Below are 14,172 nucleotides of genomic sequence, written 5' to 3'. Positions count from 1 at the left end.
TGTTCAATTTTATAAAGGAAAAAGACTTCTTAATAACTTAACAAATTTTTAATCAACTCTATTTACAATGCAATCATAAAATTCACTTATTTTATCTAGTCCTACGTCCTACCAATCGTCTCGTCTTAATCTATAGGTTGTATTATCACTTCTTATAACTTCAACCACGGCTCCATAGTATGGAATAACGTAAGCCGAGCCATCGGCTGGTCCCACAGTTTGGGTGGCTATTAATATTATATCGACCAATTGACCCAGAAACATAAAGCCCAAGGTACAGAATTTAGCTAAGCCTATGGCCGGATAACCCAAGTAAAATCGATCTATTCCGAACATGCCTAAGAATATGGACAGTAAGAGAGCTGTTTCATATGAATAGCCATTTCTAAAAGGAAAAAAAAACAGTATGTCTGTGTTTATAAATGATGAATGCAATCACATACGTCCATTTACAAGGTACTTCTCTGAGAAACGTTCTGTTATGGCTCTCTGAACAAACTAGTCCTTCTACAACTATACAACGAACTAGAAAACACAAAAGATTCAATAAGTTTTATTGCTGACAAATTTAAACAGTTCCGGATTACTTTTAGCCTTGTTTTCCTTCGTGCATCCTCTTATTTGTTGCGTTTTTGGATCTATTAAGTCGTAATCTGGGTCTGGGCATAAAAATTGTCCCATTCTCAAAGTGCTGCAGTTCACTACGGTCTCGTTCACATTTTCAACGGTGTAGTTTATCAGGGACAGAACTATTAACACTATTATTGCTAGTTTCTCCATTAACTCATTTAATTGTATTGAAAGGAATAATGTTTTTAATTGTATTTTTCTTAAATATAATGTAAAATCCGTTTTTCTGTTTATTTGTTAGACAAAGATTTATTTACTCTTCATTTTTAGGTTAACTTTCTGAACTACTGTCACTGTCATTTTGGAGTAGTTCAATTGTCTCTTTGATGTATTTTTAGTTGCCTATAGTAGATTCTATTTAATTTTAGGTTTCCTAACCTGAAGTTTTCAAGATTTCAAGGTTTTCAATGTTGTCATTTTTTTCGCGTTCTTCTATGTGTGTTTTTGCGGTTAAAGAATAGCATTTTAAATTAAAAAAAAACAATAATAATGTTTAATCAAAGTGCATTGGGTGGTTTTGGGACCACGGTAACACCATCAAATTCTAACCCAATGAAGGACTACGAGGTGGTACAACCACCCGACGACTCCATCAGTTCTTTGGCATTTTCACCGTCGTCGATGCCCCAAAATTTCCTCATTGCCGGGAGCTGGGACAATAACGTGCGGTGCTGGGAGATCGAGCAAAACGGAACCAGCATCCCAAAGTCGATGCAGTCCTGCGGGGCCCCGGTTTTAGATGTAGCCTGGCACGATGATGGTAGCAAGGTAAATGGAAACAATATTGAAGCTTTTCGGGAGTTTTTAAACTCTAGTTTTCTAGGTTTTTATGGCGGGATGCGACAAGCAAGCCAAAATGTGGGATTTAGCCAGTAACCAAGTGGTTCAAGTTGCAGTCCATGATGCACCTATTAAAACCTGTCACTGGATCAAGGCTCCGAATTATTCGTGCCTAATGACCGGATCCTGGGATAAAACTCTCAAGTTTTGGGATACGCGTAGTGCCACGCCGATGTTAAGCCTCAATTTGCCAGAGAGATGCTATTGTGCCGATGTGGATTTCCCTATGGCAGTAGTCGGAACGGCTGGAAGACAAATTATTGTGTACCAGCTCGAAGGAAAGCCTCAGGAGTTTAAAAAACTGGACAGCCCGCTCAAATATCAACATAGATGTGTGGCAATTTTCAAAGACAAGAAAAAATCTCCTACAGGATACGCTCTGGGTTCCGTTGAAGGAAGAGTAGCCATCCAATACGTAAATCCGACAAATCCCAAAGACAACTTCACCTTTAAGTGTCACAGATCAAACGGTGCCCCCAATGGTTACCAAGATATCTATGCGGTTAATGATATAGCATTTCATCCGGTTCATGGTACTTTAGCCACAGTGGGAGCGGATGGTTCCTTCAGTTTTTGGGATAAGGATGCCCGCACCAAACTGAAGGCTTCCGAGCTGATGGAACAGTCTATAACTAGATGCGCGTTCAATCATAACGGCCAGATTTTTGCCTACGCTGTTAGTTACGATTGGAGCAAGGGACATGAGTTTTATAATAGTCAGAAGAAGAACTACATTTTTCTTAGGTCATGTTATGAAGAGTTGAAACCAAGAACGTCTTAGATGTTCTACATTTAGTATTTAAGGTAAAATTAAGTTTTGGTAAGGTTATATATGTATAGGCTTGGTGCATTCTCTGCCAGCATAATCGGAGAATACTCAGCTTATTATTAGTATTTCAGCTATAACAAAAACTTTCAAAAGTACATAATAATAATTTTAGAAGATGTTAGTAGCTATATGCTTATTTAATTTTTCAGTTATGTAACGGGCACTTAGTTTACTCACCTGTTTTGTCGAACTGCTTGGATCCATTTTTGCCTTTGATCAAATCGATGTGAGAAGCTGTGAAGCTATATATATATTGAATATCTGGGAAAATGGAGTTACTGAATGTTACTGCACCCAACAACCACGTAATTACGCCCTAATTTACGTGTTAATATTCCTCACAACACAACGCGACGCCACGCCAAGTTCGTGTTCTTTTTCACTACCTTTTACTACCCGCGGATCAGCTTTACTTCACACAAACCTACTACCCGAGTGTTTTATAGTTTCAATAACAGCACTAGCAAACATTAAAATACTTAAATATTATGAGAAAACGACGATTTTAATATTATTTCAACGCGATCGGCATAAACGGTAAATGCATAGAAAACAAGTGAACATCAAGTAAAATACTTTAGTCGGGCACAGCACCCTAGGACTAGGAAATACTGCGGTCGGAATTTTTAAAATCAACTGAACGCACCAAGTCTAACTTATTTGTTTTTAAACAATTTGTTTGCCCAATAATATGCATTTAAATTACACAAATTATACAGTGTATTACGTTGTAAATGTATTTTTTACTTTATTCTTAAATACGTTTAAAAAAATAAAATAAACGAATTTAAAGAAAAACTATTCTTGCTTTATTTCAACATAGATATATTTTTATTCGTCTACATAATTACAGTTCTTTTTTAAGGATGTATTTAAAAATAAGCCCATAATTATTTTAAACTTATTGTACGTTATAAACAAATTACAGTTCTAAATCTTACCCACATCTTACCTATCTGGAACAAAATAAGATTTAACATTGTTCGTAAATAAGCTATTAAAATTATTTATTAAATTTACTTAAATTTGTATTATTATTAATACAAACTGAACTAATACAATACTTTAGCAGACTCTAAAATAAATAAATTTAAATTTGATTACATTACTGCATCAATAATTCAAATTGACCAATGAAAATGACTGAAATCAACGGCCGAATTAGATCAATTGCCTTGGTGGATTCTCGCCTACTTTCCAGTTAAGAAGAGGATTCCAAGCCGGATAGTCCTAATGGTCCTAATAGCTTAGGCCTTTAAAATAATTTAAAAAAGAAGAAGACAAAGTATACTTAACCCCAGAAAACCAGTTTGTCAAAAGTTGTTTTTTTGGCAATAAAACGTTACTATTTTTTCCTATATTTTACTGAAAATCTGAAAGTATCGTACTAAAAGATGGCACATTACAAGGGGGCCGCCAGCGAGGCTGGCCGAGCCATGCAACTGATGAAGAAACGAGAGAAAGAAATGCAAGACCTGGAAATTCGTAAGAAAAAAATCGAAGAAGACCTAAGAATTAATAACATCGAAAATAAGTTTGCAACTCATTACGATGCGGTCGAACAACAACTTAAGGTACTTATTATCTTTATTTTTCGTGTATTTTCAACAACTATAACTTGATTTAACAGAGCTCAACCATCGGACTGGTTACCCTGAACGAAATGAAAGCGAAACAAGAAAACATAGTTAAGGAACGAGAAAAGAAACTAGCACAAAAACAAGCCGAAAAGGAACGCGAAAAACAGAGACAACTAGAGGCAAAACAGGCAGAAAAAAATAAACAAAAAAAGCAGGTTTGTGAAATATTGAATTTTGGTTTTCATGAAATCAGATAATAAAGAAGAACTAGTTGTTATTTTAGATTCAGGCACTGTCATTTACGTTAGACGAAGATGAGGATAAAGATGATGACAGCGAAGATAATGAAGAAGAGAAAGATCCGGTTTCTTGGAAAAGAGAAGGTGAAACAGCGGAATCAAGATTATTGAAAAAAATTAAAAAAGATCCAACCGCAGACACCAGTTTCTTACCAGATAGAGAAAGAGAAGAAGAAGAAAACAGACTGAGGTACTAAGTAATACATTTTTTAAAAATTTAAAATGCGTTTAATCATTTTGAAGGGAAGAATTAAGACAGAAGTGGGCGGAACAACAGCAGAAACTCAAAGAAGAGGAAATAGACATAACGTTTAGTTACTGGGATGGCTCAGGTCACAGAAGAACAGTGAGAGTTAAGAAAGGCAACTCGATATACCAGTTCTTGCAAAAAGTCTTGGAGCTGTTAAGGAGAGAATTTTCAGAGCTAAAAACTGTGATGGCTGATCAGTTGATGTACGTCAAAGAAGACCTCATTCTACCCCATCATTACACATTCTATGATTTCATTGTGACAAAGGTAGGTGATATACATTCTAAGCTTTGAATGTAACTAGATTTTTTTTAGGCTAGAGGCAAAAGTGGGCCCCTATTTCAGTTCGACGTCCACGATGACGTCAGGCTGGTCAGCGACGCTTCAATCGAAAAGGAGGACAGCCACGCTGGGAAAGTGTTGATGCGAAGCTGGTACGAACGAAACAAACACATATTCCCGGCTAGCAGATGGGAACCCTACGATCCTTCAAAGATTTACGATAAATATACAGTCTCGGACAAAAATAAAAAACAATAACAGTAAAAGTATTAATTTAATTCAACAATAAACATATGGTAATATTAAAAAATAAATAAATAGTGATAAGTTTTTCTAGGTTAGTTTTCTTTGATTTTCACCGGTAACCCTCGTACAACACAGGCAGCTTTGGTCATGAAATATTTGGCGGAGTTTTTTGAGTGACACAGCGCTCTCAGAAGCTCCGGGTTGTTAAATTCCTCCTTATTTTCCTTTGCATCCGTGAGTATTGGATTAATTTTTTCTACCAAAGAAAAATAGGTTTAAATTGATGAAAAAAATATAATTTTTTGTACTAACTTTCTTTTCCTTTTGTCCAATTTGTTTTGTTGAGATTCGCCCAATGAATTGGGGCCTTTGAGGGCACCCAACTACTGATAAATTCTACAGTTAAGACATCGGTGTCAACATCGGTAACTTCCCAGAGCATTCCTACCACACAGGGGCTGAAAAAAAACAAGGAATTTAAAGAAACTCGTTCAAAAATACATCGTTTTTTATTTATATACCATCTGGATATTAAGTACATGTGATAGGATCCGTACATTTCCGTTTGGGGTCCGAGTTTGTTAATTCTTGTGCTGGCGCATCCGAACAGCATCACGACCGTTTGAACATACTTTCTTTGAAGGGCATCGACCGACATTAAATGGGCCCCATTTCCATGCCCGTTATACCTGTTAAAATCCAGTTTTATTTAAAAAAATTAAAAATTTTTTGGAGGTTAGTTACGAGAAAATTTCCGACTCTGTTAACATCTGGATAAATTCATCTTTGCCCGGTTTCTGGCCTGAAATACCGTTCCATTCGGGCATCCAGTATTTATAGAAGCTCGTCATCCTGTTTTCCATTGTTTCCAGATTTTTGTCAGGGTTCACTATGTACGAACCGTTACTGTAATTTCTTATAACCTACAGTAATATGTATGTATAACCGGTAGAAACAGGATGATTTACTTACTTTATGACCGTTTTCTATATCTTTTTCGTGAGTTTTATACAGCAAATATACAAAATGTAGTGAAGGTAACCGTGATATTGGTTCGTTTTCGATAACTTTCATCATTTCCCAAGGAACACAATCCAAACACTATAAAAATATATTAAATATGTATACCAAAACCTTTTGTGTTTTACCTCATCCACAATTAATATAACAGGATGTCTCAGTTTATTTTTAAAAATACTGTTTACATTTCTGTTAATTGTTTTCATGAAGTCGCACAGTTTTTTAATTGCAACACTCTCGGTATTATCGTTAACACAGTATTCCACAGCATTAAGCATTTCGTTACTGCTTAAAAAATTGCTACCTTTCACAAATTTGTATAAAATTTCTTTTTGTCTCCTTACCAATAGGAAGTTCCTAAAAATTATTTATATAAATGATTTATTTGATCCTTTTTAACAGTTATTAACCTACTCTTTCTCTAAGTAACTGTCAATTTCTTTTCTAATGTACTCCTCTATGTTCACATCTTGATATTTTCCTATTAGAAGACACCTAAATTCTCCCAGCCAGATAGTTTCAATCTTTTTCACTAACATGTTCATACTTTCGTCCACCCTGTCTCTGCTTTGACTGTATTTCATTTTCTCCTCGTAATTTTTAAACCTCGTCAATCCCGACACGTTTGTTAGCCTGTCCCTGTTTTCGTTAACCAGTGACATCAGTTCTTGAAGCAACTCTATTTTGTCATTTGCTGTGTGAGGCTTATCCACTTTTACTGTAAAAGGGTTTGTTTTATCTTGACCGCAATCAAACACAGTGATGTGTATAGCACTGGTTTCATACTTTTTCATATTAATATTCTCAAGCTCTGCTGTAGCTTGTTGTGAAGTCAACTGAACCAGCGTCCATTCTAAAATATTTTCTATGTTTTAGATAAATAAAAAATAAAAATACATTAATAAAACCTTTAGGCATCTCAGCGACCTGGTTCAATATCTCCTTTATTCTATTCTCCGCGTCATAAAAACATTTTGTATATATGATATTCTTTAAAAACTTTAACTTCTGGGTAAGCTCATCGTTTAGCTCTTCCTTTGCTAACAACCTCTCGTACCTCATTGCAGTCCTTTCCCTTAACGTAGGGACGTGAGAATCGACAAGACAATAGATCTGGCTTAATTCTTCATCGTTCCAAAATCCTGCTTTGAACTTCTGGCTTCCTAGAAGGATGTAAATTAATAGAGTTTCGTAAAACAGAGTTGAAGAATTACTTTGGTGAAATAGTCCTGAGCGTAGAGTATGATTAAATCCAGCCATTGTATCCAATTCCTTTAGGATATCTTCTCTGGTTGAAAATATACCTTCCATTATTATTAATTTAATGTGTAAATAAATAAAATCGTAAATCGTAACTTTTTCGGTTGAAAACACCTTGAAAATTTTAAGATTTTTTGTATTGATGTATTGAAAGTTGTCTAATCTTCATTTTTGTTTTATTATTCTGTGGCAATTTACAGATATCTTTTCTCACTATAGTGGTGACATCTATGAGACACTAGCCAAACATCATTTACTTTTTTTACAGATTTCTATCCCTAGAATATATAATTTTACAGGTTATAATTTATTTTTTAAATAAATTATTGAAAAACTAATTAATAGATGCACTTATCGAGTTTTCTCTGTCTTTACTTAAAAAACTAATAGCCAGATATCATTAAAACGATTTGTTTTTATCTCCGGTTTTTATTTTTTATCAACGTCAAATTTGGTCTGTCAATTTTTTTCTGTTTCTATTTACAACATTTGGGATTTGGTTTGGTTGACTATAAAAAGGAGATTATTCCTCGTTAAAGTATGGACAAATTGGCAGTAACCCCTGAAGGCAATGTTGTGGATCCCAAAAAGCCAGATTCCCCAAAAATGTTGCAGAATTCTGACGAAAAACAAGCTAATGATATAGCTACGGATAGTACCAAGCCTAAAACTCCAAAAGCTAAGAAAAGGAAGAAACCGAAAGACAGTACTGCCCCTAGACAGCCTTTAACAGGTCAGTAGACTGTATTCTTTGAATAAATTGTAATAAAGCTGCTTTATTGTAGGATATATTCGATATCTGAATGACCGAAGGGAAGCTGTCAGGACTTCCAATCCATCGCTCACATTTGCTGATATTACTAAGATCTTAGCCAGCGAGTGGAGTAATTTACCTTCTGATAAAAAGCAGCAATACTTGGATGCAGCTGAACTAGATAGAGAAAGGTAAAAATTACTATATTTTCATATTTTAATCTAATTTTTTATGTATGAATCAAGGTATACAAAAGAATACGAAGCATATAAACAGACCGAGGCATACAAACAATTTACCCAACTCCAGAACGAGAAGAAACTCAAAGATAACAAAGAAAAAGAAAAGGAAGATGTTAAAACTATAGTTTCAAATGTTTGTATACTGTTTAGGTACATTAAATAAATAACTAATTAAAAAAATAATATTTCTAATTTTAGGTAAATTCATCTCAACCCCCTGTAACTAAAGACATCCAGGAAATGGACTTTGGCAACTTTGATATTCCCATTTTTACTGAAGAATTCCTTGATCACAATAAAACAAGAGATGCAGAATTAAGGTACGTTAACGTTATAATTTTCTGAGTAGTATTTCAGATTGTTCTGTTTCTGGTTTTAGGCAGCTCAGAAAAATCAATACAGATTACGAGCAACAGAACGCCACTCTGACCAAACACATTGAAAACATGAAAACGGCCATAACTAAGCTGGAAACGGAGATTTCACAACAGGAAAAGAATAATGTTTCTTTGCAACAGCATCTGGAGCATCTTAGGGCTACTCTGGCCACGGGATTCGGTGGTGTTAAATTACCAGGTAAATAAAAAAATATTTGGAAAAGAAATAATTACTTCATAGACATTTTTTTGTTATGTAGGAATCAGAGAAACTGCTTCCTTGCAAAATATTGACAAGTACATGATGAATTTACACTCAATATTGCTGGAAAACAGCAGTCACGATACGAATTTGTTACAAACGGTCCGTGATATAGTGGCAAAGTTGGAGTTTAATGGATGACCGACAGTGAGGGCTTCGAAAAGGAAAAGAAAAGCAAAGAAGTTTTTTTAATCGAGCTGGCACTAATTTGACTATGTGGATGAATGTATTAATTTTACTTAGGCCAGTAGAGTTGTTAATTTTTTAATTAATTATTTTTATAATTGTGTATATGGATGTTGTTATAATTAATTAGATGGATAATCTAGTAACATTAATTTATTTTATCAATTTTAACTGTGTGGATGAATGTATTAATTTTACTTAGGTTTTAAGTAATTGCATAATTTTAACTCTCGCTGGAATAGTTAATTAAGTTTTTTATAATTGTATATATTGATAAATTAGATGGTTAATCTAAGAATGTATATTAGGTATCTTGGACTAATAAATTTGCCAAAAATTTCATTTCCTTTTCCCGCGTTTATATTTGTGTGCAACTTGATTGACATGTGATATAACATCACCCCCTCCACTTAAGGCTAATCAACATGATATGCGTAAGGCAAATATGGCGGCGAAGGCAGTGCATTTTTAAATTGTTTACCTTTAACCTGAAAAGCCGGTAGTGGTTTCTCGTACCGATTGCATACCAGAAATAATTAATTATTGGTGGGTTCATACTTCGAGTATTAGCCCTAACCTTACCCTTAACATTAACCCTAAGAAATTAACCTTGAGAACTTAAGGAAAGGCCGTTCATACTTCTCCTACTTATCTTAAGAAAATAATCAATATTCTCGTAAGCGCTTGCGCTCATATAAAACATATGCTTTGAACTAACCTAAATTCACAATTATTTTTAAAATTTCTAATACTAAAGAAACTAATTTTTACATTAATAATTTCTAGACCAAAAAATATATAATATATTTACATTTATAAACCGTCAAAGTCAACATGTCAGAAATTATTTCGAGAATTCTTAAGACTCCTAGCTTTGAGCATGCGCGATTCAGTTTTGAATTAGCATTAGCCCTAAGAATATAAAATAACCCAACCTGTTAGGACTAAGGCTAATGTTAGGGCCGATACAACGAGAGCATGAACGCTAGCATTCGTTAACGTTGATTCATATTCTTGGGGTTAGGACTAATGTTAGTGTTCGAGCTAAGATCGGAAGCATGAACCCACCATATCTCTAGTTTGTTGTGCTTCTGCAACACGTTTGTTTAGTTCTTAGTGTTCAGTGCATGGTGTGATCAGAAAATTGTGATCAAATAAGAGTCTAATAAAAGTCCAAACCAGACATATTCCACATAGGTAACTTTAAACTTTTGTGCTTGTCGTACTCCTGTATTATTAATTATTTTAAGGTAAGAACTAGAAGTATTTATCAAGATATTACACCTAAATGAGTAAAAAGCCTTCACCGCCAGTCTGCATAGTACTTTATAAAATAGTTACTTACAATAATCAAAAGATAGGTATTAAAGGTTAACATTTTATTGTAGCATGCCTTCTACATGCTCTGTTCCAAATTGTCAGGGGAATTATAGAGGGGGTCCCAAGGTTTCTGCTTTTATATTCCCCAAAAATGACGAGCTTAGTAAAAAATGGTTGACGGTTATTAAAAGAGATAATTTCACTCCTACTAGTAGTTCTCGGGCAAGAAGTGCATTAAATATGCCTCAAAAAGGCCATCAAACTTAAATTATGATTAAATATAGGTATGTAAATTACATTTTTGCGATAAAGAAATTGAAAGCAGTACAAAATTTTATGACATAACAGGTGAAGCATTAGATGTACCTTTAAAGGTACCGAGTGTTTATATGTGCAAATGTATTATATTCTCCATAATACCACCTTATAAAAGCATATTGATAAATAGGTATTTCTACAGAACCCTAATTTTGTCTGTCCCTGAATCCTAAACTGTCCATAATAGAAGGATAATAGTATCAAGTTTGAATATTTTAACACTACCTATTTTCTGAGAAAGCAGACCTTTTTATAAAAAGTAACTAACTAATGTTTTCATAAAAGTAATAATACAAACAATTCCATACTTATGTGGAGAACTTTAAACTCCCTGTATATTAACAAATTAGTGAAATATTACGTAATCTAACCCGACATTTGCGTGAAAAATGTCTGTTTGGAAATAAAACAGGGTTCAAAAAAAAGACGCGCCAAATAAAGCACTTCTATCTCCGCCATATTGGAAAAGGTTGAATGGCTTAAGTGGAGGGGGTGGTGGATATAACCTCAAAATTATTTGAGGTTGAAGGCACGTGTTGCACGTTTTAGTTTGCTTGGTGTTTATTGTTTAGGGCTAGTTTCTAGTTAATTATTTTATGGTTTAGGGTTTCTTATCATTTACCTGTGTCATGTCGTTTTATCTTAGACCTCCGACCGGCTTTACTACAATATTTAATTTGGAAAAAACAGTGCGCCAAAGACTCCTTTGTTACGAAAAAATTTTAACTGAAGATATCAGGAATACCATCGCCGATCTGGAATGTTTGGTGGAAGATAGTACCCTAGATCGTTTAGGACACCACCTCTTTAGGTTACTTGCTTTTAAAAACAGTTCCTTTTGCCCAGCTTTTGTAGCAAATGAAATTGAATTATTAGGACTTCGATTATCTGCTTACAATCCAGATGAAGCTTTGAAGTTTGTTATATCGCTAAAAAGTCAATGTAGAACGTGTTTAAGGGCAATTGAGGAGGAAGGCAGAGTAAAAAATTACTTCATTGCACTTAATAAAGTGTGTTCAAAACTATTGTCCTATTTTCACAGCCCTGACGATGTTTCAACAGCACAAATTGAAGGTATGTAGATAGTTTTGAGTAGAACTAAAGATTCTGATATATTTATGTTTTTATTATATTTTTTTAGTTCACTATACTTATTGTTTCGACCTTCTTGCGAAAAGACAGTACAACTTAGTTAATGGAATGATGTTGATAAATTGCACAGATTGGAGAGCTTTATTAATGTCTTTGTATAAAAGTTATCTACATCTGGCTTTGTTTGATATGAAGTTCATACCTACAGTGAATAATGCCCTTCAAGATGAAAGAATTAGGGATGCTTTAATCTTGGCGCGAGAATTGTTCTTTAGAAATAATTCACTTAGAAAATTTGGCAGTTTAGACGTGACCCATTTTGAAGAAGAAATTCCAAACTTCCCGTTATGTATGAAGAGTTTATATAATAATTTATCAAAAAATAACAGATTAGGTCATAATGCTAGGTAATGCTTTAATTGCTTTTATTGAATTTCTAAACATATTTGTTTCTTCTCTTTAGGTTTGATTTCAGTTTGTTTTTGAAAGACATCGGGATGGAAATAACAGATGCCTTCGAGTTTTGGAGGAGGTTTTATTCCAAACAGCACTCAAGTTGCTCGAGTTGTACTCACAGTTGGGAAGAAAACGAAAAAAGGTATATTTATGGAATTAAACATCTATATGGATTAGAAGGGTCCAGAAAGACTTACAACGTAAAGGATTGTTCTCAAATGCAGGTATACATTTTGTTATACGGGGTGTTTCAAAAAACATGTGCCATCTCTCGTGGGGAGATTCCTCACGTAAAAATAAGGTTTAGGTAATTATTGGGAAAACTGGAAATCATCCGATTTTCACCAAAATTGGTATACACCCTATTTTGAGGTCGTAGATTACGAATCGGAACTTTTTTATTGGCGGTCTCTTACCGTTTTTCAGAAAAACGGAAATTTATTTCAACATTGAATTTTCCGTTATTTCGGCCCTATAAAGTAATAATTTCACTATATTTTCATTATATTATAGTTTATCTAAAAGCCACACTTGATTGGGGATAGAAAAATGTCCAAAATTTTACTGAAAAACATTTTTCTTAACAAAATAACAAAGAAAATTGAGACCAGTTGGAAGTTTGACATTTGATATATCCTTCTTTCTCTCTTCTATGTAATGAGAGAGACAAATATATTCTAGACCAAATCTAGAAATTTGAAAGTTTACAACGTTGCCATATCTTCTATTTTTTTCGGGTGATTAGGGATTTTAAATAAATTACCTATTATGAGATCGACAATAATTAAATGTACTTACCTATATCCACAAAGTTACGCGGAAGAGTTTTGATTGCATTGGTTACAACTTCCATGCGGAGGGTGTTAATCTTTTGTTGTTTTATTATATCAAAAAAAGATTAACCCCCTCCACAAAGAAGTTAAAACCAATGCAATCAAAACTCTTTCGTGCAACTTCGTGGTTATAAATAATCAGATCTCGTTGGTAAAATAGCAATTATGGGAAGGAGCCGTTCTTCTGCTAAGCTAAACTAAACACGCTAAATTTAGGTTTAGCATTGGCAACGTTGCTTTAAATGCCAGAAACACATAACCCAACATTTTCAGATTGTTTACAAATTTATTTTAGCGAATTTTCTTCTATTATGCATCGAATTGGTTAAAAAAGTAACAGAAAATAGCAATAACATCATTGTTTATTGAATACCTAACAAAATCTGTGCTAGAAAACCTTAAAAATATGAGAAATTAAGAAAAGTTTGATGTTGAAATAATTTTCCATTTTTCTGAAAAACGGTTAAGAGACCGCCAAGAAAAAAGTTCCTAATAATTACCAAGATTTATTTTTCGTATCAACATAGGTCCGATTCTGCTTGGTTTCGTAGCTACAGGGTGTTAAAGTCTTAATATTTTTTCGATCTATTATAATTTTTACGTGAGGAATGTCCCCAAGAGAGGTGACACATGTTTTTTGAAACTCCCTGTATTTATGATTTTGCAAGTACCAAATTTGTTGTATTTTAAGAGTATGACTCTTGGTGCAACTGAAGAAGGCGGCTGCCCTTTTCAACATTTCGATGACAATAATTTGAGGTCGCTTTTGAGAAGTTCTCTACCCGCCGATAGCAGTGAAAACATCGAAATCATTATCAATGAAAGAAGGGCAAATCCAAAAAGAGGCTGTGAAAAATTTTTAGATTCCGTGGTAGAAAAAGATGCAGTTAATGATGAGCTACATTTTAAAAATCCAGCGGAATATTATTTCTTATTAAAATCGATGAACTCTGAGGTGTAATCCGTACTGATTTTTTATCACGGAAATGTGTGATTAAGATGTTATATATGTATTATTTTTTGTATTATTATTTTTGTTATATATATATTATTTTTCTATAAACATTTGCTTTAAAATGCTTCCCGAAAAATTGCA

The 14,172-nt window shown here is 33.9% G+C and overlaps 6 protein-coding genes across 7 annotated transcripts; 4 read left to right on the top strand and 2 right to left on the bottom strand.

Annotated features, from left to right (window-relative positions):
* Window positions 1–29: 29 nt before the first annotated feature.
* LOC115882735 (TM2 domain-containing protein CG10795) lies at window positions 30–913 on the bottom strand. The gene is made up of 3 exons (XM_030900959.1): window positions 588–913; window positions 444–525; window positions 30–385 (listed from the first exon to the last, which is right to left on the bottom strand). The coding sequence occupies exons 1-3, from the start codon at window positions 778–780 to the stop codon at window positions 109–111; spliced, it is 552 nt and encodes a 183-aa protein (XP_030756819.1). The 5' UTR covers window positions 781–913; the 3' UTR covers window positions 30–108.
* A 113-nt stretch (window positions 914–1,026) lies between these two features.
* Window positions 1,027–3,097, top strand: LOC115882674 (mRNA export factor). Of its 2 annotated transcripts, XR_004050230.1 has the most exons (3): window positions 1,027–1,398; window positions 1,454–2,391; window positions 2,449–3,097. XR_004050230.1 is itself a non-coding variant. In XM_030900867.1 (2 exons), the coding sequence occupies exons 1-2, from the start codon at window positions 1,120–1,122 to the stop codon at window positions 2,249–2,251; spliced, it is 1,077 nt and encodes a 358-aa protein (XP_030756727.1). In that variant the 5' UTR covers window positions 1,027–1,119; the 3' UTR covers window positions 2,252–3,097. The 2 variants fall into 2 exon arrangements, 1 of the variants encoding a protein (XP_030756727.1); XM_030900867.1 differs by having other exon boundaries at window positions 1,454–3,097.
* A 318-nt stretch (window positions 3,098–3,415) lies between these two features.
* On the top strand, window positions 3,416–5,030 carry LOC115882675 (protein FAM50 homolog). Its single transcript, XM_030900868.1, has 5 exons — window positions 3,416–3,873; window positions 3,930–4,094; window positions 4,163–4,368; window positions 4,422–4,695; window positions 4,744–5,030. The coding sequence occupies exons 1-5, from the start codon at window positions 3,694–3,696 to the stop codon at window positions 4,966–4,968; spliced, it is 1,050 nt and encodes a 349-aa protein (XP_030756728.1). The 5' UTR covers window positions 3,416–3,693; the 3' UTR covers window positions 4,969–5,030.
* Window positions 4,966–7,396, bottom strand: LOC115882673 (separin). The gene is made up of 9 exons (XM_030900866.1): window positions 7,191–7,396; window positions 6,885–7,139; window positions 6,391–6,829; window positions 6,105–6,333; window positions 5,929–6,057; window positions 5,701–5,879; window positions 5,478–5,645; window positions 5,269–5,414; window positions 4,966–5,212 (listed from the first exon to the last, which is right to left on the bottom strand). The coding sequence occupies exons 1-9, from the start codon at window positions 7,285–7,287 to the stop codon at window positions 5,049–5,051; spliced, it is 1,806 nt and encodes a 601-aa protein (XP_030756726.1). The 5' UTR covers window positions 7,288–7,396; the 3' UTR covers window positions 4,966–5,048.
* Window positions 7,397–7,542: 146 nt separating this feature from the next.
* On the top strand, window positions 7,543–9,406 carry LOC115882805 (high mobility group protein 20A-like). The gene is made up of 6 exons (XM_030901053.1): window positions 7,543–7,969; window positions 8,022–8,181; window positions 8,236–8,365; window positions 8,431–8,552; window positions 8,612–8,808; window positions 8,870–9,406. The coding sequence occupies exons 1-6, from the start codon at window positions 7,777–7,779 to the stop codon at window positions 9,010–9,012; spliced, it is 945 nt and encodes a 314-aa protein (XP_030756913.1). The 5' UTR covers window positions 7,543–7,776; the 3' UTR covers window positions 9,013–9,406.
* A 1,794-nt stretch (window positions 9,407–11,200) lies between these two features.
* LOC115882802 (probable DNA primase large subunit) lies at window positions 11,201–14,092 on the top strand. The gene is made up of 4 exons (XM_030901050.1): window positions 11,201–11,769; window positions 11,837–12,194; window positions 12,251–12,467; window positions 13,768–14,092. Exons 1-4 carry the CDS (start codon window positions 11,325–11,327, stop codon window positions 14,035–14,037), a joined length of 1,290 nt encoding a protein of 429 aa, XP_030756910.1. The 5' UTR covers window positions 11,201–11,324; the 3' UTR covers window positions 14,038–14,092.
* Window positions 14,093–14,172: the final 80 nt, after the last annotated feature.

Source organism: Sitophilus oryzae, unplaced genomic scaffold (genome assembly GCF_002938485.1).
Source record: "Sitophilus oryzae breed Bouriz unplaced genomic scaffold, Soryzae_2.0 scaffold_179_pilon_pilon, whole genome shotgun sequence".
Classification (NCBI taxonomy): domain Eukaryota; kingdom Metazoa; phylum Arthropoda; class Insecta; order Coleoptera; family Curculionidae; genus Sitophilus; species Sitophilus oryzae.
The sequence above is the reverse complement of the archived record's forward strand: the minus strand, read 5'-3'. Positions and strand labels throughout refer to the sequence as shown.